At 33.8% G+C, this 26684-nt stretch overlaps 1 protein-coding gene across 1 annotated transcript in view; it reads right to left on the bottom strand.

Annotated features, from left to right (window-relative positions):
* The window catches only part of LOC138699427 (myrosinase 1-like), a 57172-nt gene that overhangs the window by 15731 nt on the left and 14757 nt on the right, over positions 1–26684 (bottom strand). The window contains exons 5-8 of the mRNA XM_069825286.1: positions 25394–25574; positions 21191–21288; positions 17874–18021; positions 7595–7749 (exon numbers count right to left, since the gene is read on the bottom strand). Of these exons, the coding sequence (XP_069681387.1) occupies positions 7595–7749; positions 17874–18021; positions 21191–21288; positions 25394–25574 (582 nt within the window). The remainder of the gene's footprint in view (positions 1–7594; positions 7750–17873; positions 18022–21190; positions 21289–25393; positions 25575–26684) is intronic.

The raw sequence follows: 26684 nt of genomic DNA, 5'->3' as shown, positions 1-26684 counted from the left end.
GGAAGTTACACAACACAGAACTGCACGCATTGTATTCTTCACCTGACATAATTAGGAACATTAAATATAGACGTTTGAGATGGGCAGGGTATGTAGCACGTATGGGCGAATCCAGAAATGCATATAGAGTGTTAGTTGGGAGACCGGAGGGAAAAATACCTTTAGGGAGACCGAGACGTAGATGGGAGAATAATATTAAAATGGATTTGAGGGAGGTGGGGTATGATGATAGAGACTGGATTAATCTTGCACAGGATAGGGACCAATGGCGGGCTTATGTGAGGGTGGCAATGAACCTTCGGGTTCCTTAAAAACCATTTGTAAGTAAGTAAGTAAAAATTCTATGCGCTTAGATAAGGATGGGAAATGATATATTTCGCCCTTTTGCATTTGACGTATCCATAACAACAATTTCTCCTTAAAGTCTGCAATTCTGTCTGCAAATTGTGTATTAAGAATTTCTTTTCCCTGAAGCCCTAAATTTAGCTCATTTAAAAGCTGTGTAAGATCTGTTATAGCTGCTGGCACACTACAGCGTGCTACAGTTTTCGCACTTGGAATTCCCCGTGCCCGCGGAGGGCAAATGCACTCAAACGCCCATCGCTGCTATAGAGGTTAGTAATCTCTCAAAGATACTCTACATTTGAGGTATATACGAGGGGGATCCAGGAAATAACGACCGTTTTGTTGTAATAATTAAAAAAATATATTTATTTGAAAAAACAAAGTCTGTTACATAACTGAAGCTTCCTTTACTTCTCTACATAATCACCACCTACATTTAAACATTTGTCGTATCTGTTCACTAGCTTTAGAATTCCCGTGTTATACTCCTCTGCCGCCAGTTCATTAAGCCAGGTGTTCACTGTCTTCTTCAACTCTTCATCACTTCCAAAACGCGTACCACCCAGAAAGTCTTTCAGCTTAGTGAAAAGGTGAAAATCGCTAGGAGCAAGGTCTGGACTATAGGGCGGATGATCAAATATTTCCCAACCGAATTGAAGCAGCAGTGTGCGGGCGGGCGTTGTCGTGAAGAAGCACAACTCCTCTCGAAGGCATTCCTCGCCTCTTGTTTTGGATGGCTCGCCGTAGTTTTCGTAAAGTCTCACAATAACGATTTGCATTGATCGTAGTGCCTTTTGGCATGAAATCCAGCAAAAGAACACCTTTGCGATCCCAAAAGACAGTAGCCATGACTTTTTGTGTTGAGAGAGTCTGTTTGAATTTTCTCGGTTTCTTGGGTGATGAGGGATGATGCCACTGACGTGATTGGCGCTTGGTCTCTGGGGTGTTGTGAGACACCCAGGTCTCATCACCAGTCACAATTTGATCAAGAAAGGCGTCTCCATCTGTGTGATATCGCATCAAGAATGTCAATGCTGAGGCCATTCTCTGAGTTTTGTGTTGGTCACTCAGTTGCCGTGGAACCCATCGTGCACAGATTTTGTGGTAGCCAAGATGTTGCGACGCAATTTCACCAAGCAAAGAACGAGAAATGTCAGGAAAGGCAATATTCAATTCGTCGAGTGATGTGCGCCTGTCTTGCAAGATTCTGTCGTTCACTTTAGTCTTCAGGTCTTCTGTGATGAATGATGGGCGTCCGGGTCGAGTTTCATCGTGGACATTTGTTCGCCTATTGTTGAACATTTCGCACCATTTTCTCACATTTCTTTCATTCATTACAGTATCACCATACACTTCTTTCAATTGCCGGTAAATTTCTGCAGGTTTCAAATGTCGGGCATTCAAAAATCGAATCACACTCCTCACCTCACAGTCGGCGGGATTATCAATCACGTCGTTCATTTTGAAGTAACACAAAATGCACAATGGCGACTTGTTACAACCAGTACTCACAACATTATGAGAACACATGTTAAGGAAGCCAGTTGACCTTCAAACAAGGAAGGGGAGTCAGCTGCGTGGCGGGTATGCGCGAACGGTCGTTATTTCCTGGATCCCCCTCGTACAATTGTGGCTAGCATCATTCGTTTTGAAATAAAGAAAGAAAGAATTTTTTGGGGGTTATTTTACGACGCTGTATCAACATAGAAGGAAAGAAATCACTAAATAATTTTAAGCAAAGGGAATAGAAACCCTTGATAGTAAGTTTCATTTGTCAGAGCTTGACAGATGTGTAGACAAAATTTCAGACAAAAATTTTGAAATTTGTGGGAAGAGTAGCGATTTTTCGAAATGACATTTAAATTGACAAAATGTTTTAACAATTCATACAGCTCTCAACAAAACAATAATAATAATAATAATAATAATAATAATAATAATAATAATAATAGTCAACAAATTTTAACTTTTTGTCTGTCACAGAAATGAAATCAGCTGATTTTTACTAAATCGACCCTGCTGATTACGAGAATGGCAGTGAAAAATCTGTAACACGTAACATTTTTGTGTGACAGAAGGGGAAGTATTTTGATTAAAAAAAAACGTTTTCGCGCATTTTAAAATACGTAATTACAACAGTAAAAATAAATAAATTCCTAAGATACGAAATTTATACACAAAATACACTGACGTTTCACAGAAAAATAAGAACGCTGCATAAATAATAATATACAGTAAGAAAAAATAGCATTATGTTCCTTTTTTTCCTTCTAAATAGGCTTTTACTTTATTAATTTAAAACTTGATCAAATTAACTATAATTTTTTAAGGTTTATAAATTAAATTGATTAAAATCTGAAATCAAATAACTTAGAAGCCCTACATTGAAGTAAAGAACCATATACAGACTTCAAGCTAGATTAAAAAAAAAATGTATTTAGTTACTTACAGTTATTTTTCCTTCTTCTAGTTTGAGTCACCTTTTCTGAACAAAACCCAACAGTAGTCCCCCATAATTCTAGAATCCCACCTTCCTTGATATCGTTGTTTCATCCTGTGTATATATTGATGAAATCTTTCCCCTTGTTCATCGCTTACAGCTCCTAAGTTCTCTGGGAAGAAGTCCAGATGGGAATGTAGGAAATGTATTTTCAATGACATTCCACAAGCAAGCTTCTGGTAACTATGCTGGAGTTCTTGTACAAGCTGTTGGTAATTGTCAACTTTATTATTACCTAAAAACTCACTAACAACACTTACAAAGGCATTCCAAGCTTCTAGTTCCTCAACACTTAATTTTTTTTTTCGAAGCTCTCATCTTTCAAAAGTTTCCTAATTTGAGGCCAACAAAAATTCCCTCTTTCACTTTAGCCTCACTGAGTTTCGGAAACATATTCCTTACATATGCAAAACCTTCTCCATTTTTATCCAGAGCTTTAACGAAATTCTTCATTAAACCAAGCTTTATATGTAAAGGAGGAAGCAGTACTTTTTCCTGTTTCACTAAAGGAACATAGCTTTCTCTGGGAGGCCAGTCTTTCACTATATAGTGTTTTTTAATCGCTCTACTATCCCACAAACAGAGAAAACAACAGTATGTTATGAATCCACCCTGAAGTCCGAGCAATAAGGCGACAATTTTTAAATCTCAGCAGAGTTGCCAGCAGTATGTTTTATATTGGACTGCATCTAGTAACACTGACAAATTTGTATAAGTTTTCTTCATATCCACTGAATACGCCACTGGAATTGATGGTTTAGTGTTTCCATTGTGCAAAAACATTGCTTTCAAACTTATTTTGGAAGAATCTATGAATAACCTCCATTCCTATGGGATGTTCTGTAATCCTAGTTCTTCCATTAAGCCGTCTATATTTACACACACGCACATAGAATTCTTCATTATAAATTCGAAACTTCGAAAACCGTTCATGTCTATTCCTGTACAATGAAATTCTAGTATCTGGTGCTAGCAGGTTCCACTGTTGCAGTCTAGACCCTAAAATCTCAGCTTGTTGTTTAGTGAGATTAAGATCTCTTATTAAGTCGTTTAGTTCACATTGTTGAATTAAATGGGGTTCTTTATGATGTTCAGGATTATAGGACGGATCAGAGGATGTTGATGGTTGAGCCAAGTTATCTGTTTGTTCTATTGGAAGAACCAGTTCCTCCAATTGCGAAGGAGGATTAGGAATAGGGAGTTTTGGTCCATGAGGTACAGGTCTTATTGCAGATGGAACATTAGGATATTCAATTTTAGATCTTGTTTTCTTTGAAAATCTCGTAATCTTTGTTAATCAGAAGTAACAGTCTTCTGCATGGCTTGTCGGTTCACGCCAGATCATTGGAACTGCAAACGGCATACTTCGATTCTTCTCTCCATTCATCCATTTTATCAGTTTTGAGTAACATGTTGTGCAGCACATATGGGGAGCCCGTGATTTATCCTCATCACACACATTACATTCAAAATAGTAATAATATGCTTGTTTTAACTTATCTGATAAAGGCCGACGCTGCGATTTTGCCGTAAATTCTCCACATACGTAACAAAAGCTGTCCGGCGAATTTACACACGCACGACGAGATCTTTTCATTCTGAGAAAGCGTAAATGAAAGCGAAGATGAACAGTTAAAACCAGCGATACAACTTGTCACAAGCTCAAACAATATCCAACTAATCCTAAAATGCAATCTATGTCACTCTAAAAGCCCGCCCTCTCAGTGCTTTCTGTCGGTCTGGCGTCATAAAGCCATAAAGTAATAATAGTTATTTATGGTACTTGTGAGGTAAGTGCATCATTATTGCATGAGTGGAAAGATCACGCTCACAAGTACCATACGTAATTTTATCCATGACCATAACGAAAAATTATGTTTTATAAAAGAAAATATGTTGAAAATAAGTCCTCATGTAATCACATACCATGGCATGGATTTTAGAATCAATACGTTACTAGGTAGGTCATGATGTAGGAGGCCATGATTAGTAAAGAATGGTATCTAAGGCGTTGGATAAATAACAAATTATAATTAATTATATAATTTTAATATAGCCTACATTTTTTTTCACTTTAAACGTGTATTTTCGTCTTTTTGACGTTTTAGGGATTATTTAGAAGTGTTCACGGAACTAATGTGATTAAAATAATTTCACATTTTACTTCTGTAAACTTAAGAGGAATATTAAAACTTAATTAATCATCGTGTCTGTTTAGCTCAGTTGGCTAACGCGTGTTGTTTTAAAATACTATAAACCCAACCCAAAAGGTAAATTATTACAAAATTTTAAAAAGATGCATATTAGATATGGATGTAATGTACAAATTACAACGTAGCAGATAAAGAAGAGAGAAGGAGATTGAGTGTATGTATATTTAAGAAATGGTAATAAAGAAGTAGAGGTAGTGACATCTAGTAACTAATATATTAACTTCTTGAATGGAAAAGTATGTGTGTACCCGGGTACTAGGAAAATACTAATGAACTGTGAGATAAAGTTCAAACTGTGAGGTAAAGTCTTTATCTCACTAGTGAAATAAAGTAACGTTGAATAAAAGCCTGCTTTACAAACGCAAAAGTATTTAGTAAAGGCATGTTTTTCGTTATGGTCATGGATAAAGATATGTATCACCCACTACACGCCTTATTAATGCAGACTCATGAATTTCAAAGAATCTATTCTTTAAAATACACTTCAAGTATATTCTGAGCAACAATAAGTTATAAAACGTATGAATATACTGTGTAACAGTATAAATAAAGTCCATAGTTCGATACCCAAGTTCTTTGATAAATTCATTCCTTTTTTTTCACAATTTCCAATTTTTCTCTTAAATGGTGCGTGATGGAAGATTTTCAAGTTTAGATCCACTATCAGCACATAAACATTGATCTAAATGATCATTTTCACCCTTGTGACAAAAACCTTGTTGACTAGTGAATGTTTTATTTTCGCTGGCAGTGTTAAGGCCATAATGCCTTCTCTTCCACTCAACCAGCCTTAATCAATACAATACATATTTAAATTACGAATATTTACACTACACTTAAAAGGTTCTCCAGGAATATTCTTCAGTTAAATTTTAACAACTAGTAGACTACATATTTATTTAAATTTAGATAAAGCTATAAGGTAAAGTAGTAACTTAATTTATGAGGTAAATTAATTCCATCAATTATAAATAATTTGAGATTTGAGATAGCTAGTAAAATGATGAAAACTAATTTAATACAAGCTTACTAGGACTATGTTACAGGGAGAAAGAAATATTTATATATAAATCTAAAATATATTTCTTTAATGAGAATATTAATGTAATTGCCATTACAGGTTTTGTAAATCTATTTAGAGAAATTAATGATAATAATAAGAATGGAGAGATATTATATATAATAAATATTAATCAGCAATTAATTTGTTAAGTAATAATTTATGTAATTTTGACCTAAATGAAGTTATTTTCCATCAACCCCTTACATCTCTCGGTAGCGAGTTACAATTTCTAGCAACTGAAACTGGATAAGATGAAGAATATAAAGATATGAAATTTTGTACAGAGAATCTTTATGTGCAGTGTGATAACCAGGCTTCGAGACTTTGGACCCGATACAATAAGTTTACTGTGCATGCACTATAGGTTGTTGACTCGCTGCAGGTAGATAGAGATGTGTTGAGGTAACAACGTTGCTATTTAGAGTAGAGTACGGTAGTATGGGGAAACACACATGTACATTCTGAAAGTAAATATACATTACACAATGATAATGCCAAAAGAATGTGAAAAACATTTATTCTCCTGTCTTTTATAAGCATTTGTGTTTAATTATAGACAGTGTTAATGGTGGAAATAAGCATGTAGCAATTTTAATTTCTTCATTTATCCTATTGGTCGTCTTTACGAAGTGCAGTTACAGTACCGAATTGCAATGTACTACAAGATACATTCTCAGTGTCTCAAACGTAAATCTTTTTCGGTTATCTGTCAAAGTCTGTACTGTAGAAAGCTGCGCTCTACGTCACATGACGTGATAGGAGCAAAACGAAAAAACCGAACAACATTGCAGTCTCTAAGAGACAGTCCTTTATTCTCGGGTGACTCTATGTCCACTAATTTGCTGTTTATGTTACACAATGTTCCATATCCGTTATTTTTACATAAAATTGATTTTCACTTCTGTTTTACATGTTCAGTAACCGGTGTACTTGGTGTCTCATTAATTCTCTGCATCATTTTCTAAATTAATTTGAGGGTTTCCGGCATCTCTTGCTCTGACTTTTCTAACCGTGTAATAGTTTCAGACACAGTTTGAAAATGGGTTTGTATGACAACCAAATTATTCGTCTGAACCTTCAAATCCAGAGCGTTTTCCTTTGTGTATTTGTTGGCATTCATTCTAGAGCACCCCCACCCACTGTACGCTTCACCACTATACTCAGTACGCCGTTATGCGGATTTCCCACTGAACTGCTCTATCGGGTCCGAAGTCTCGAAGCCTGGCGATAACTGTAAAAATTTTCAGCTTTTTGTTTGAACAGTTCAGAAAATTGAAATTAAGAGCATTTACGACGAAGGTGACCCACTTCATAACACCAATGCCTCACCAGGACTCGAACCCAGTCTGCCTGCGTGACAAAATGATGGTCTAGACCACACAGGCATAGCAGAGACATGGCTTATGTTTGAGTCACTTTATCTCTCTCAAACTGGCTTCTCAGTCTTCAACTTTCCAAGTTTTGCTTCCTTACCGTCTCCCACGTGGATCCCTTGGACTGCGGCCACTGAGTGGGGATGTAAACCTCTATCCCTGCATCAGTTAGCATGGAAGGAGTATCTTCGCCACCATCAGCCTTCTTTATCAGCATTGTTGAGTACTCATTAAGGGCGTAGTAGTCTGCTGAACCTGAATATAAAATGAAACTGTTACTTCAGAATTTCCTCTGTTGATACCTGACGTACGTAATTCTATCATTCCCCTATCTTACGTGTTATATCAAATGATTGTGCATCCCCTTTGATTTTATGGTCCGCACAATATGCAATTTTCCCACCCTAGATCAGGGTTGGGCGAGTAAATTACCTGTACTTATTTTACATGTAATTTACGTGTAAAATATGTAATGTAAAGAACTGTTTTATACAAGGAGTAATAAAACGTATGTGTGTATTTATTCACAATGCAATGGGTATATACCCGGTGGCAGTGGTAACTAATTACACTCAATAATGACAATAATAAACTTATTAATTAAAAATGCAATTAATAATAATACTAATAATTAATACTAACAATAATTTATAATAATAATAATAATAATAATAATAATAATAATAATAATAATAATAATAATAATAATAACAGGGAATATCCTAAATTAAATGAAGCACGATCACTTAAAATAACATCTATACTCATAATAAATCTGTAGCCGAAGTTTCTCTGGTAATTTTTGATTTTCCAAAAATAATTGGTCCTAACATATATAATTAACCACCCTGAAACCGAAAATCGCTTATTTGAAATTTTTGTTTGTCTGTCTGTCTGTATGTTTGTTACCTTTTCACGCGATAATGGCTGAACTGATTTCGATGAAAATTGGAATATAAATTAAGTTCGTTGTAACTTAGATTTTAGGCTATATGGCATTCAAAATACATTATTTAAAGGGGGGTTATAAGAGGGCCTGAATTAAATAAATCGAAATATCTCGCTTATTATTGATTTTTGTGAAACATGTTACATAACAAAAGTTTCTTTAAAAATAATTTTCGATAAGTTTCATTGCTTGAAAAATTTTGATAGGACTCATATTTAATGAGATAAATGAGTTTTAAAATTAAAATAACTGCCATCTAAGGCCGTGTAATGAATTAAAAAATAAATGACTTCGTCTATAAGGGGCCTTGGACAGCAACAATCGAAAGCTATAAAAAATAGCCTACAGAGAATGTTTCTGTGTTTGTATGAAGTAATATCGGAAGATAAATTAACCGATTTGTATAATTAATTATTATTTCACCATTGGAAACTGTAGTTTCTCTAGCTGGACATAATGTTATTACAGTAACTTCTGATATACTGTAATATAATATAATGTAATATAATATAATATAATATAGTATATAATATAATATAATATAATATAATATAATATAATATAATATAATATAATATAATATAATATAATATAATATAATATAATATAATATAATATAATATAATTTATAATGTAATGTAATATTATATAATATAATTTAAGTTTTGTTTTCTACGTATTCAGTAAATTGCGCTTGGCCCACTATGGTTCTGAAACCTTCAAGTAACTTAAATTATATTATATTATATTATATTATATTATATTATATTATATTATATTATATTATATTATATTATATTATATAACAATTTGAGATGGGCTGGGCATGTAGCACGTATAGGCGAATCCAGAAATGCATATAGAATGTTAGTTGTGAGGCCGGAGGGAAAAAGACCTTTAGGGAGGCCGAGACGTACATGAGAAGATAATATTAAAATGGATTTGAGGGAGGTGGGATATGATGATAGAGAATGGATTAATCTTGCTCAGGATAGGGACCAATGGCGGGCTTATGTGAGGGCGGCAATGAACCTCTGGGTTCCTTAAAAGCCAGTAAGTATATTATATTATATTATATTATATTATATTATATTATATTATATTATATTATATTATATTATATTATATAAAAAGTGTGTTGATAATGGATGTACCCCGATAAGTAAGCTTTTAATTTGTTATGGGGGCTCTTGAATCTCAGGAGGAACAAATTTTATTTTACAACAGCGCAACATAATCTGCTTGGCTCATTACCCAAATTTTTTGCATTGCATTTAATGCATATGTATTTCATGTATTTTAACTCGATTCAATTGAGCATAGTTAAAATTTGGATTATAAAATAATGAAATGCTAAGCTAACATATTATTACTGCATACTAAATCAATACACTCTCGTTGGTCGTTAATTCTCTGAGATAAACATTATTTTAAGAAATACAGGAAACGAATACACAGAATAGCCTATCAAGTTTTCTGTGCATAAGAAGCTATTTTAATCTTACCTGTCCTCAATTCACTCACAAGTTACTGTAATAACATTATAGCATTAAGTCCATATAGAGAAACTACACTTTCCAATGGTGAAATAATAATTAATTACACAAATCGGTCAATTTAGCTTCCGATGTTACTTCATACAAACACAGAAACATTCTCGGTAGGCTATAATTCATAGCTTTCGATTGTTGTTGACCAAGGCCCCTTATAGACGAAGTCATTTGTTTTTTATTTCATTATACCGCCTCAGATGGCAGTTATTTTAATTTTAAAACTCATTTATCTCATTAAATATCAGTCCTATCAAACTTTTTCAAAGAATAAAACTTATCGGAAATGATTTGTAAAGAAATTGTTGTTATGTGACATTTTTCACAAAAATCAATAATAAGCGAGATATTTCGATTTATTTAATTCAGGCCCCCTTATGACCCGCCTTTTAAATAACGTTTTTTGAATGCCATATAGCCTAAAATCTAAGTTACAACGAACTTAATTTATATTCCAATTTTCATTGAAATCCGTTCAGCCATTATCGCGTCAAAAGGTAACAAACATACAGACAGACAGACAGACAGACATACAAACACAAATTTCGAAAAAGCTATTTTCGGTTTCAGGGTGGTTAATTATATATGTTAGGTCCAATTATTTTTGGAAAATCGAAAATTACCAGAAAAATTTCGGCTACAGATTTATTATTAGTATAGATACATTTTTGGTTGCTGGTAAAGCCTTTAGTAAGTCTGCAGGTAAAGCATTCCAGTTCCTGATAGTACGATTGAGAAAAGAAAACTTTCCAGTGTCCGTCCTCTGTCTTCTCTCCCTCAAATTATATGAGTGGTCGTTCGTTGAAGAGTGACTAACATTTATTGATTTTGACGATCTAAACATCGAATTACTTCATTCCTTTTAAGTCCTGATAAGAAACATGTCTGTTACAGCAGATTTATTTTTTGTGATTTTATACTGTAGATTTTACATAGATTGTAACATCTGTTCATACTTAATTTCATTCATTCTAATACTTAGAAAAATAGCAATGTTTTGATTACTTTCAGTTTGTTTGTTGGAATAATCCCGTAACATCCTAACTTACTTACGGCTTTTAAGGAACCCACAGGTTCATTGCCGCCCTCAAATAAGCCCACCATCAGTTCTTATCCTGTGCAAGATTAATCCAGTCTCTATCATCATATCCCACCTCCCTCAAATCCATATTTTTTGGGGATTTTATATATATTATAAAACACTACTAATAGTGAATAAACCTAAAATTTAGCAACTAATATCACTTGTTAAATACATTTTGACAATGAGAATAAAATAAATTAAACTAAACAGTTTGATTTCCAAATCGTGAGATGTGACGTAATGACTTTCGCTTTATATATAGTCTGCATCGGCTTACTTAATACATAAGGGTGAAACGTAACCACTTTTCTCCTATTACTACATATGCCAGTGGTTTATGATGATTTTTCTAGTTTGCAGGTTGAATTTTCTTTTGCCAACTTCTTTTCGAATTTCGATACTGACAAGTATTACAAACTGGTAGTGATGTACTAATTGTTATGAATTTCAAGGGAAAAATTGTTCAGGGGCCGGATATCGATCCCAGGACTTCTGGTTGAACGCACCAGCGCTTGAGCAACCCAGGAACTCCACCCGATACCTTCTCAATTTTTCCTTTTAACTCCACATAACTCAAGTGGGCTGACGAGACGCCAGCGACCCACATCGAGTGCACACAAACCCTTTGTTTTCTGCTAACCTGCTTCCAGTAACGTATATATTACTCAAGTCTAGTTTTTCAGGTAAAGCTCCCTGTAAAGCAGACTTGAATAATTTCAAGGGAAAAACCAGAGGTTCCGGGATCGATACCCGGCCCCGGAACAATTTTTCCCTTGAAATTATTCCAGTCTGCTTTGCAGGGAGATTTACCTGAAAAACTAGATTTGCATACTAATTGTTATGTTGGCGGGAGTGACAGCATTTGTCGGTAGTGCAAATTCTGAAAATTCAAATTGTTATAGATATCTTAGCCGATTACTGGAAGCTAATGAAATTTGAGCATAATAATAATTAATATCAATATTAATGTAATCCATAATAATCATTTTATATGTTAATGAAATAAGTATATATAAATTTCAATCATAAGACATCTGTTTTGCAAATGTTTATTTGCTATATGAGTATGGAATATATTAACGTTTTCGCCTTATTGGACATCATCAGATATAATAAAATATGTAATGTGAACCTTGATCAAATTGAGCAAATAATAAATGAGCAATGTATTATACATGGTGTTGGATCTTCATGAGCTTTATGTATAAAAGTATAAATAAAATGAAGGATAATTAATTTCAATGTGATGCAAACTTTTAAAATTGAAATTGAAATTGAAATTGATTGTGTATACATATAACTCATGTTACAGTCAATTTCAATTTTAAAAGTTTGCATCACATTGAAATTAATTATCCTTCATTTTATTTATACTTTTATACATAAAGCTCATGAAGATCCAACACCATGTATAATACATTGCTCATTTGTTAATTGCTCAATTTGATCAAGGTTCAGATTACATATTTTATTATATCTGATGATGTCCAATAAGGCGAAAACGTTAATATATTCCATATTCATATAGCAAATAAACATTTGCAAAACAGATGTGTCTTATGATTGAAATTTATATATACTTATTTTATTATATTAGTAGGCATATCTGAAAATATAAAATGAATTGTAAATTTTATGTGTTGTTTTGCGTTGTGGTTACAGTTTAAGACTATAGTCAGGCAAGTATAAATAAATATAGCATATCTGATATGATATGATCGATAGAAATACCATTTCATGTTTTAATGAATTTCTTTGGTGTTTAGTTTTGTATTACAATAATGTCAAAGAGAGGAAGTAACATGCCAGTTATCCTCCAAGAAAGAAAGCGTAACTAGAGGAACTACCCCTTTATAGAAAGTGGTTTTGGACAAAATCGTGATCTATTTCACAAAAGTATGTATTTAATATTTTCAAGTGACATAATATTTTCTTCTAAAGCATGGTAAAGCATTTTTATATTCCATAAAATATTACACAAGTCATTTCAGTTTTATGTCATTATGAAATACGTAATTTGTCATTTGTTAGTAAATATAAATTGCGTCATAATTGCTTGTTTACTCTCCAGACATTTTAAAGTAAGTACCCTTCATCTTGTCTGCTATGACTAAGTAACAAGTGAAAGTGACGTAGTTATTTATTGGTGTCTAGCTGATAGTGTTTTGTTGTGTATTTATGGTGTGCTCAGGCTGAATCCTACATCATGGAAGTTCATTTGTGCTCGACTTCAGCTGAACCGTTCATTGTATTCGAACAGTGTCAAAACGGAAGTTTTTCTTAGTATGAATACACGGAAATCATCATTATATGGCGAAAAAAAAAAGTTTCCTTTTTCACTCCGTCATATTTTTATAAATGCCCGACATTTCGGAACAATATATTGGTTCTATCATTAGAAAAGGCGGAAAAGAATCTATCGATATAGTTCGTTCTCCTGGAGAATCTCCTTGGTAACAGTTGTGACAAATATATCTTGCCCTTTTCTGTTTGTTTTATGGCCGAACCGATACGTAGTTTGAAATTTTGAATGTTTGTGCGTTCATAGGACGGTGCAAAGCTCCACAATTTATTACTATACTAGCCGTACCCGTGCGCTCCGCTGCACCCGTTACAAATAAATATAAAGTAATTACATAATTAAAATAGGACGTTTGATCCAGGGAACATTCGTGTTTGATAGAAGGATAAATCGCTTATTATGTTACTTAATTTGTATTTAAAAAATTAAAATGCGATCATTTTGATCCAGAGACCACTCATTTGGTCATAAAAATTATTTTACGAAATACAGGAAATGAATACCTATCAAGTTTTCTGTGCATAAGAAGCTATTTTAATCTTACCTGTCCTCAATTCACTCCGAAGTTACTGTAATAACATTATAGCTTTATGTCCATCTAGAGAAACTACACTTTCCAATGGTGAATTAATAATTAATTATACAAATCGGTTAATTTAGCTTCCGACATCACTTCATACAAACACAGAAACTTCTCTGTAGGCTATGTTTCATAGCCTTCGATTGTTGTCCTATGGACCCTTATAGACGAAGTCATTTGTTTTTTATTTCATTACACCACCTTAGATGGCGTTGTTATTGTAATTTTGAAACTTATTTATCTCATTAAATATCAGTCCTATCAAAATTTTGCATGGAATAAACCTTACCGGAAATTATTTTTGAAGAAACTTTTGTTATGTAATATTTGTCATGAAAATTAATAATAAGGGAGGTATTTCGATTTATTTAATTCAAGCCACCTTATAACCCCCCTTTTAAATGAAATATTTTGAATGCCATATAGCCTAAATTCTAAGTTACAACGAACTTAATTTATATTAAAATTTTCATATAAATCGGTTCAGTCATTATCACGTGAAACGGTAACAAACATACAGACAGACAGGCAGACAGACAGACAGACAGACAGACAGACATAAAAACAAAAATTTCAAAAAAATTATTTTCGGTTTCAGGGCGGTTAATTATATATGTTAGGATCAATTATTTTTGGAAAATCGAAAATTACCAGAAAAATTTCGGCTACAGATTTATTAGTATAGATTGAAAATCATGAGAGTGCTAAAGCACATAGGCCTAATTGTCGTTAGCTTCATCACTGCTACTGGATCACAGAAACCTAATCGAAGGATGTGATCCCAAGACTCTCTCAGTTCATTTAGCCATTTTTATGATTTCTACATACAGTAGGCCTATAGCCTATACTTACTTACTTACTTACTTACTGGCTTTTAAGGAACCCGCAGGTTCATTGCCGCCCTCACATAAGCCCGCCATTGGTCCCTACCCTGAGCAAGATTAATCCAGCCTCTACCATCATATCCCATCTCCCTCAGATCCATTTTAATATTATCTTCCCACCTACGTCTCGGCCTCCCCAAAGGTCTTTTTCCCTCCGGCCTCCCAACTAACACTCTATATGCATTTCTGGATTCGCCCATACGTGCTACATGTCCTGCCCATCTCAAACGTCTGGATTTTATGTTCCTAATTATGTCAGGTGAAGAATATAATGCGTGCAGTTCTGTGTTGTGTAACTTTCTCCATTCTCCTGTAACTTCATCCTTCTTAGCCCCAAATATTTTCCTAAGAACCTTATTCTCAAACATCCTTAATCTCTGTTCCTCTCTCAAAGTGAGAGTCCAAGTTTCACAACCATAAAGATCAACCGGTAATATAACTCTTTTATAAATTCTAACTTTCAGATTTTTTGACAGAAGGCTGGATGACAAAAGCTTCTCAACCGAATAATAACACGCTACAGTGCCTATAGCCTATGTGATTTTTTTAGACCCTTGTCATATTTTAAGTTTCTTTCCTTCCAAAACAACGTCAATCCTTGTGTTATTGTGCATGACACGTAAAAACTCGCTCAGTCCGTAGACCGGTGGATAAAAACAACTAGGCCAGTCCTTTCATAAAAATTGACTTAAAACGTTTTGGGATTACACTCTTCGATTGTGTAAAACTATTCTTAAATCGAGCAACAGTTGCATGACTTTTCTTTAACTAATAAAAAGTTTATGCAGGAAACATTAATTTCTATTAATCATATATCAGTATAGATAAGTTTTAGACTGAAAACTAAACGTGAATTGTAAAATTAATTTTTATACAAATATCACTTGGAATTTATGTTAGGCATGGAATAATAATTTTTGACTATTGTACAAGAGTGTGTGGATATATATTTTCATATGTATATTATTTATAGACAGATTTTCATGTAAATTATTAGGCCTATTATTTCATAGACGACATTAAGATAAATATAGATCATATGCGGAGACTAAGAAGAAGACAGAAAATAGAAAAGATTGGAGAATGCTGAGTTTGCAGTGAAAGACCTTCCCTTAGGCAGATCACTATGTAATGTACAGTAGAACCTCTATTATCCGTCGTAATGAAGGGGCTGGGCTGAACGGTTAATCGAAGAAATCGGATAATCCGTACCATGAAATATTTTCGTAAATTCCTCCATGGTCTTGTATTTAACACGCTAACCTAGATGTTGATACAGCGTCGTAAAATAACCCAATAAAAAAATTAACACGCTAGGTAGTGGATCAGAAGTCTACTAATTTAGGTAAGTCTGGTTGTCAACGACGGATTTTTAAGGGAAAGTGTCTGTCTGTGGAAAGATAGGAATAATGGAGGTCTCGTGTTGTAGATTTACATACTTTATACACTCCAATCTCGTATTATGATGAGAGATGAGTCACAGTTTCTCTTTCCCCAAACCACTCAATTTTTTTAGGACTACACTTCTTTTTTCGATACTTAGCACAACAAGATTTATTTTGACACCAGTAGAAGAATTTTTATACAGAAGTCATACGACAACTGGAACAATAGACCATACTGTGTGATGAAGTCTTGTACTAACATTCTAGAAAAATAACGTGCTAATACAATGTATAGTAGCATAGGGACATCATTTTATTTTTACTAACATTTTTAATATTAACCTGTCTATACCTTTAGAGAACCGGAAACACCGCTTGCTCCCCCCTCCAAGACTGGAGTTCGATGATACTGGCGTAAAACACAAATCACTCTACTAGGTATAGGATGGAAGAAAAGTAGTTCATCCATTTACGTAAACTAGGAAATATCGCGATTTTGAGTTTGATAATTTTCATTAGGTTTTTCTTTAATCAAAGTACAGTACTGTATTAAGAATAAGTGTTTTTACTCACGAAGTGAGTTATCCATGCGAACGTATTCATTATGCAGTGTATATTATACTGTCTACAGCACATTAGCGTACAATATAGAGAAAGAAGTTAAATTGAAAAATAATCATAATATGGATATTTAAACACAATTTTGAAAATGGTGGCCGTTCATTTCGATACAGGCTTCAGTTCTTTTGTGCATATTATCGCACTATAGACTATTCCATCTAACTCCAATTGCCAATTTCGTCCTTCGTATTAGTAACTCATGTTGAAATAATTCTGTACCTACTCTACGTACTGTAAATTCAATCTTCACTTCTGCCCGATCCGAAATTATAAAATTACTCAGACATGCTATCTACTGTCCGTCCAAGTGGTTATGCCGCAGGATTGTAGAAAGGGAGGAAATCACGTGACAGTTAATTACTTAACGAGGCCCTTTTATTTAAGTTAAATGAAACAGCTGTATAATATTACGTAAACTTGCAATTCCTAAGAGAAATTAATGTTTTCAGAAAAGAGCTAAGACAGCCCAGCTTCTACAGAGGGGCGAGCAGAAGCAGGTGGGGGAAATCGGGATGCGACGTAGGCAAACGGACAGTACCTGTGCGAAAATATGATTCAATATTGAAAGATCTTTCGTCACTGGAAAACGCGAACATATTTCTGGAACGTACTGTACTCAGTAACTCAGTACTGCTTACTATCTGCGGTCTTGGTTCTGTGTGGAGTTGGAACTTCCTTAGTAGAAGGGATGGGAGTGAAGTACATTCAAAAACTCAGGTACAATAAAAATTGAAGTAAAAATAAAATTATGTCCCTGTACTTCTGCAGCAAAAAGAAAAAAAAAAGCGAGAGAAAGACAGACGGATAATCCAACAATCGGTTAATAGGGTGACGGATAATCGGGGTTTTACTTTATATACGTATGTCATAGTATTGTGAGATAGACGTTTGGTGAAAAGAAAAAAAATCATAATAATAATATAATAATAATAATAATAATAATAATAATAATAATAATAATAATAATAATATTTTTTTTTCAAGGATTTCCACATTTGTTTAACTACTTTTTGTTTTCACTTACCCTTAACATATTCAACTTCTTCTTTTGTGAATGACGGTAGCCGAGACTTGGGGAACCCTTGCTTCATGCTGAAGTTACCAACCCGATCTTTGACTTTTTGTGGGTAGTCGCCTGTCTGGCTATAAACAGGGTCGTCGAATAGCGCCACCTGCAACGAACGCTTCAATCATTACTCTTATAGCAAGAGCGAATAGAAAGTATAGGCCTAGTGATACTGCAGAAAACAATTTCAATGTTTTCAAGCATGGACACGTTTTCAGAATGCATGATATTGGAAAAGTATTTTTGGCATACCCACTTACTAAACACAATGGTTGTGTCTAAAGTTTAGGTAGACATTTCTTCATATTCGATATCGACGAGTTACATGAAATATAAAAATTTGGCGAAAAATTAATCTTAGTCCGTTAAATGTACTACAAAAACGAATAATTAAAATTTGTTTGAAGAAACGTTTCGATTATCCAACTAAATTAATTTAGTCTGAATTTAATGTATTTAATATTGAACAAATTTATAAGTATACGCTGTTAAAATTTTATCATAAAAATCGTAATAAGTTTGTATTACAGACACAAAATTATGATACAAGACGAAATATTAATTCAACGTTAGTAGAACCTAAATGTCTCACATCTGCTGGTCTAAAGCATAGCATAAATTTTGGCCCTCGGTTGTACAATGCTTTAACTAAATTACACCCAGAACTTCTAACATGTAACCCACTAACATATAACAAGAAAATTAGAAACGTGTTAATATCTTCAATTTGGTTAAATAAATTTATAGCCTATGTGTATGAATTAACCAACCTATATTATATTTGTATTCTATAATTTTGAAATATATATTAATCCTACTTTTCACGTGCGATATTATTCTTCTCTAGTGTTAATATTATATTATATAATTCCATTGCCGCTGTAATTATATTTTAGTTCCTATTTATTTTACTTATTTATTATTATTATTTTTTTTTAATATTATATCTGAACTGCGACCGAGCACGAGCGCTGCTCATTCGGTCTCAAATTTTGTTAATACTACTGTATCTTCTTTTTATATTGCTTGTATTATTTTATTTCTATTTCTCTTTGTTTGTTTTTGTAATTATATTTCTTTATTCTGTATATTTGAAATTAAATAAATAAAATAAAATAAATTTTATTTTAAATAAAAAATGAAAAAATGCGCGATCGCTATCCAGTCAAAATCCAAACATTTACTGTGATAGTTTATGTTACTTAGAATAATCTTGCAAATAAAACTGTTGTGGTTCGAACAAATATTAATAATTATCAAATACGAAACTATTAGTAATTTTTCGTTGGGATTCTATATTTAAAATTTTTAAACTGTTGGATGACTACTCAATCAGCGATGATTGTTGTTTAGTCAGCTGTCCGTAGACAGGTTTGAACCTCATATTTATTTATTTGCTTACTTACTTCCTTACTTTATCTATCTATCTATCTATCTATCTATCTATCTATCTATCTATCTATCTATCTATCTATCTATCTATCTATCTATCTATCTATCTATCTATCTATCTATCTATCTATCTATCTATCTATCTATCTATCTATCTATCTATCTATCTATCTATCTATCTATCTATCTATCTATCTATCTATCTATCTATCTATCTATCTATCTATCTATCTATCTATCTATCTATCTATCTATCTATCTATCTATCTATCTATCTATCTATCTATCTATCTATCTATCTATCTATCTATCTATCTATCTATCTATCTATCTATCTATCTATCTATCTATCTATCTATCTATCTATCTATCTATCTATCTATCTATCTATCTATCTATCTATCTATCTATCTATCTATCTATCTATCTATCTATCTATCTATCTATCTATCTATCTATCTATCTATCTATCTATCTATCTATCTATCTATCTATCTATCTATCTATCTATCTATCTATCTATCTATCTATCTATCTATCTATCTATCTATCTATCTATCTATCTATCTATCTATCTATCTATCTATCTATCTATCTATCTATCTATCTATCTATCTATCTATCTATCTATCTATCTATCTATCTATCTATCTATCTATCTATCTATCTATCTATCTATCTATCTATCTATCTATCTATCTATCTATCTATCTATCTATCTATCTATCTATCTATCTATCTATCTATCTATCTATCTATCTATCTATCTATCTATCTATCTATCTATCTATCTATCTATCTATCTATCTATCTATCTATCTATCTATCTATCTATCTATCTATCTATCTATCTATCTATCTATCTATCTATCTATCTATCTATCTATCTATCTATCTATCTATCTATCTATCTATCTATCTATCTATCTATCTATCTATCTATCTATCTATCTATCTATCTATCTATCTATCTATCTATCTATCTATCTATCTATCTATCTATCTATCTATCTATCTATCTATCTATCTATCTATCTATCTATCTATCTATCTATCTATCTATCTATCTATCTATCTATCTATCTATCTATCTATCTATCTATCTATCTATCTATCTATCTATCTATCTATCTATCTATCTATCTATCTATCTATCTATCTATCTATCTATCTATCTATCTATCTATCTATCTATCTATCTATCTATCTATCTATCTATCTATCTATCTATCTATCTATCTATCTATCTATCTATCTATCTATCTATCTATCTATCTATCTATCTATCTATCTATCTATCTATCTATCTATCTATCTATCTATCTATCTATCTATCTATCTATCTATCTATCTATCTATCTATCTATCTATCTATCTATCTATCTATCTATCTATCTATCTATCTATCTATCTATCTATCTATCTATCTATCTATCTATCTATCTATCTATCTATCTATCTATCTATCTATCTATCTATCTATCTATCTATCTATCTATCTATCTATCTATCTATCTATCTATCTATCTATCTATCTATCTATCTATCTATCTATCTATCTATCTATCTATCTATCTATCTATCTATCTATCTATCTATCTATCTATCTATCTATCTATCTATCTATCTATCTATCTATCTATCTATCCATGTCTATAACAGGTCAAAGCCCCAATTATAATAGACGGTGCAAATAAGTGACACCAGTAAGGTAACACAATACGTGTAACACGTGATACTTGCTTGTTTATTTATTTTACTTGCTAATTAAACAAAAAATCATGTCTTGCATTTATATCTATTTAATTCTGTGTTTACTAGAAAGTTATTCCATAATTTATGCGTTTATCAAAATAGTAAAATAATGGAACATTAAATCTTACATTGAACTCCATGAATAATTCTGCAGCGTCGATGTCATCACTCGAATTTTGGTTTAGTGGTGTTGCCCACTGAACAGGAGTACTAAAGGAAATTTTTCCTGAAACAATCATTAACAGTGTTGGTAAAAATCAATATTACTAATAAAACATTATTATTACTATTATTATTAATGTCACTGTTACATTCATAAACATGTCATTGAAAATAAAAGAGAGAAAAAAGGTTGTATTTTACGCAGACTAAACACAATTGATGTCTAGAGTTTACGAGTTGTTTTTTCTTAATATTCCTGCGTTCTTACTTGTTTTAACAAACAAAAGGTTGAGTTTTGAATCCTTCGACGAAGCGAAAACTGTCGTTTAATTCTCAATAACTCGGAAAACAAAAAATGTTTTGAGTAACAATAACTTTTAAAAGTAATTTCCATTCTTTTGCAACATTTCGCTCACTGTGACCCCCCCCCTCCCATCTAACGTGAAAAACAAAAAAATTTGTCGCTTACCAACTTTTGAAGGTGTAAATGTTTATCTTGAACAGATCACTTCGAAGTTACTATTTTTTTCTCTCTGTTTCTAAAAAAGATTTTGATTCCGAATTTTTTCTATGCTTTCCCCAGACATTCACCTATTAATCATAAAAATTACAGCGGGATTGATTGATCGTCTTAGGAGCTACAACGTGATAAAAATATTTAACACAGCCGGAAACTGATTTCTCCCTCCTTCTGGCTCCGGTATCGCCGTCTCTCTCTGACACGAAAAGTCACTTTTTCGCACAAGCCATCTATATTACAGGGACATCATTTTATTTTTACTTCAATTTTTATTGTACCTGAGTTTTTGAATGTACTTCACTCCCACCCCTCCTACTAGTAAACTTCGAACACAACCAAGGCCGCGTACATGCAGTCAAGCAGTAGTGAGTATAGTACGTTCCAGAAATATGTTCGCGTTTTCTAGTGACGAAACAGCTTTCAATATTGAATCATATTTTCGCACAGGTGCTGTCGTCCTTTGCCTACGTCGCATCTCGATTTTCCCCACCTGCTTCTGCTCACGCCGCTGAAAAGGCTAGTGGCTGGGCTGTCTTAGTCTTTTCTGAAAACATTAATTTCTGTTAGGAATTGGACGTCTACGTAATATTATGCAACTGTTTAAAATAACTTAAGTAAAAGTGCCTCGTTAAATAATTAATTGTCAAGTGATTTCCCCCCTTTCTACGATCCTACGACATAACTACTTGGACGGACAGTAGATAGCATGTCTGAGTAATTTTATTTTTTCGGATCGGACAGAAGTGAAGATTGAATTTACAGTACGTAAGGTACGTTTTTACAGAGTAGGTACAGAATTATTTCAACATGAGTTATTAATACGAAGGACGAAACTGGTAATTGGAATTAGATACAATAGTCTATAGTGCGATAATATGTACAAAAGGACTGAACCCTGTATCGAAATGAACGGTCACCATTTTCAATAATGTGTTTAAATATCCATATTATGATTATTTTACAATTTAACTTCATTCTCTATATTGTACGCTAATGTACTGTAGACAGTATAATATACACTGCAGAATGAATACGTTCGCATGGATAACTCAGTTCGTGAGTAAAAACACTTATTGTTAATAAGGTAATTCGGGGGAAGACGCCACAACTAAGGTATTTCTTGGCTATACAACTCAAACCTGAAGTGATAAGCCAATACAAACAAATTTATCGTATTTTTAAATTATAATTTGCTGTGTATAATGATTGGTTCCTTTGCAAGTGCGTATATTGTTAACAATTTTTCATGTTAAAAGAACTCGCGTCAGGGTGGCATCTTCCCCCATATATACGGGGAAGATGCCACTCGGTATGGGGTAAGATGCAACAACAGAGAAAATGGCATACATAAAATAAACATTGTAATATTTTATGTGTATTTTATTACAACTACAGAGAAACATCTATGAATTTAATTATAAACTTGTTTCATGATTATTTTGCAAAAATTGATTAATTAGGACACAATTCTGAATGTTAGTACGAGCCTGCACCACATTACATACACTGCAAATTATCACCACTCCAATCTTCGTGCAAGGATTTCTTGTAGTAATGTTTGAAGATTCCATTCGTCATTTGAGAGTTCGGTATGGAATGCCACACACCTTCGCTGCAGCGCATGACGATTTTTGTCCATACTTTAAATCTTCAGTAGCTAGAATTAAATTTTGTTTTGAGTAAGATGTCCAATCTGTTTTTATTTTCTAGTCTCAAGTCATCGTCTGCATAAAAATGAAATGTGAATATATTTTTAATAATTGATAACTTTTGTAAAGTGTCAGAGAACATGTAAAATAATATAATTTATAATATTATCAAATAATAACCTTCCCAAAACATAATTTACGGGTTAAATAATGTATTTCTTAACCATGTTGCGTCTTCCCCCAGTTACAGGGGGAAGACGCCACTCACACTTAATTGCCTACTGCCGCAAGGTTGTTACCGTAGCTGTATGTCTAGTGTGCGTAACAAAATGCACAACTCACGTCTATAGCAGATATTCCATTTAAAATAAAACATCAGTCTATGAACCTTAAATATAAGCAACGAAATATTGTAAAGTGTGTACTAACCAGATTTATTCTTATTGAATTTGGTATTCCCAAGAAACTAGTTCGATTAATTAAAATGTGTCTCAGTGAAACATACAGCAGAGTCCGTATAGGTCAGTTTCTATCTGATGCTTTTCCAATTCACTGCGGGCTAAAGAAAGGAGATGCACTATCACCTTTACTTTTTAACTTCGCTCTAGAATATGCCATTAGGAAAGTTCAGGATAACAGGCAGGGTTTGGAATTGAACGGGTTACATCAGCTTCTTGTCTATGTGGATGACGTGAATATGTTAGGAGAAAATACACAAACGATTAGGGAAAACACGGAAATTTTACTTGAAGCAAGTAGAGCGATCGGTTTGGAAGTAAATGCCGAAAAAGACAAAGTATATGATTATGTCTCGTGACCAGAATATTGTACGAAATGGAAATATAAAAATTGGAGATTTATCCTTCGAAGAGGTGGAAAAATTCAAATATCTTGGAGCAACAGTAACAAATATAAATGACACTCGGGAGGAAATTAAACGCAGAATAAATATGGGAAATGCGTGTTATTATTCGGTTGAGAAGCTCTTATCATCCAGTCTGTTGTCGAAAAATCTGAAAGTTAGAATTTATAAAACAGTTATATTACCGGTTCTTCTGTATGGTTGTGAAACTTGGACTCTCACTCTGAGAGAGGAACATAGGTTCAGGGTGTTTGAGAATAAGTGCTAAGGAAAATATTTGGGGCTAAGCGGGATGAAGTTACAGGAGAATGGAGAAAGTTACACAACACAGAACTGCACGCATTGTATTCTTCACCTGACATAATTAGGAACATTAAATCCAGACGTTTGAGATGGGCAGGGCATGTAGCACGTATGGGCGAATCCAGAAATGCATATAGAGTGTTAGTTGGGAGACCGGAGGGAAAAAGACCTTTAGGGAGGCCGAGACGTAGATGGGAGGATAATATTAAAATGGATCTGAGGGAGGTGGGGTATGATGATAGAGACTGGATTAATCTTGCACAGGATAGGGACCGCTGGCGGGCTTATGTGAGGGCGGCAATGAACCTTCGGGTTCCTTAAAGGCATTTGTAAGTAAGTAAGTAAGTACTAACCAGACTATATGCTCACAAGATCCAAAATAACGGCGATGAAAGGCGATAAAGCAAGACAAATGCACACGCTACGTGTCCACCCCGTCAACACTCTTCAAACTAGAGGATCCGCGCTGTCAATTGCTGACACATAAAAGAACTGCAAAGAAAGTTGCGTCTTACCCCAACTGGCATCTTCCCCCGAATTACCTTACTGTACTGTATTTTGATTACACAAAAACTTAATGAAAATTATCAAACTCGAAATTGCGATATTTCCTAGTTTACGTAAATGAATTAACTACTTTTCTTCCCTCCTATACCTAGTAAAGTGATTTGTTTTTATTTTACGCAGTATCGTCGAACTCCAGTCGTGGGAAGGGTTAGCAAAAGGTATAGCCAGGTTAATATTAAAAATGTTAGTAAAAATAAAATGATGTCCCTGTGCAACGCCCCAGCGGTTGGTTCTCATATGCAGGAGAATAGATAATTATGTTTCATACCGTTCTGTTTGTCACGGTACTTTCGTTGATACAAGCGGAAGGCCCGCGCATGCGCTTTGAGCATGTTGTGGGCTGCTAAATAATATCCAATGCCCGAAGCGTTGATACCAGGAGCTAACATATCCGTCTCGTATCCCATAACAGCCGAGCCTGGTTCATTCAGCGTCAGCCACCACTTCACCTGTAACAGCCACCATACAAAACACTGCATCAAAGAATTATACGATTGACTTCACTTTCTGTGAGAATTAAGAAAATGCTGAAATCAAATTAGTATCACAGTCTACTATATACAATCGCGAAGCTCATTATGTAGTTAAAATGCAAACATGGGTAGTTGCCCACCACTAGGATCGCTACTATATCGCCTCATCATCACAGATCTCTCTCCTACCAGACGAGAAAATACGTTACACTTTCGTTGTCGTGTTCTTTTGGAAAAATTAACATCTTGCTTCCATTATTGAAATATTAAATGCATAAAGTTAATTTATTATTTTAATGAAGTATATTGTGAATTTTATTAGTAAAACAATGTAATTTATTCGCCACAACAATAATTCCTTTCTACAATTCGCCTTAAACGCTCTCGTCAACAATTGGATTTTCACTTAACACAGTATTCGTTATAGCACTCCACCGACGACAATGCCAATTTACTTGGACTAGTACGAACAACAATGAACTGTTAATCTTAACTAATATTTACAAAGCACTATTTACAAATCAGAACTATCAGTTCTCAGTTCACAGTTCTTCTATCTCAGTCACTCGAGTTCACAGTATCTCGAACCACAGACCTTCAGAGACAGTTCACTGTACTCGAACTCAGGTCCCTCCAACTGCGGTCCACTGCACTCGAACTCAGGCCTTCGGATGCTGATACAGTTGCGGACGCACACTCGAGTCGAACTCCGGTACACAAGACTGGCTTGCTTGCTCTTGCTTTCTCACTGACTGGCTGACTAATCAACTGAAAACTGCTGTCGTTCCTTCGCGTCCTTAATTTATAACCACAGCGACGTAGCCTCGAAAGTTCCACGCGTCTCTAGAGATGGCACTCCAGAAAAATCCAGAGCCCTCTCCTCTCTACCAGCACCAGATGCGCGCGCACTCTCTCTCCACTCTCTCGCCGCGTTGGCCCTTTCCCCTCTCCGCCGCGCGCCATCCCAAAGTGCTCCGCGCGATCTTCTCTCTTGCGGGACGCTGGTCGTGAGTTTGAATCTCACGTCGCTGTCACAATATTAAATTCCACCATAAACTCGAAGATACCTGCAAGAAATAGGTTAAT

Source organism: Periplaneta americana, chromosome 5, assembly GCF_040183065.1.
Source record: "Periplaneta americana isolate PAMFEO1 chromosome 5, P.americana_PAMFEO1_priV1, whole genome shotgun sequence".
Taxonomy (NCBI): Eukaryota; Metazoa; Arthropoda; class Insecta; order Blattodea; family Blattidae; genus Periplaneta; species Periplaneta americana.
This window is presented reverse-complemented; position numbering and strand designations above follow the sequence as displayed.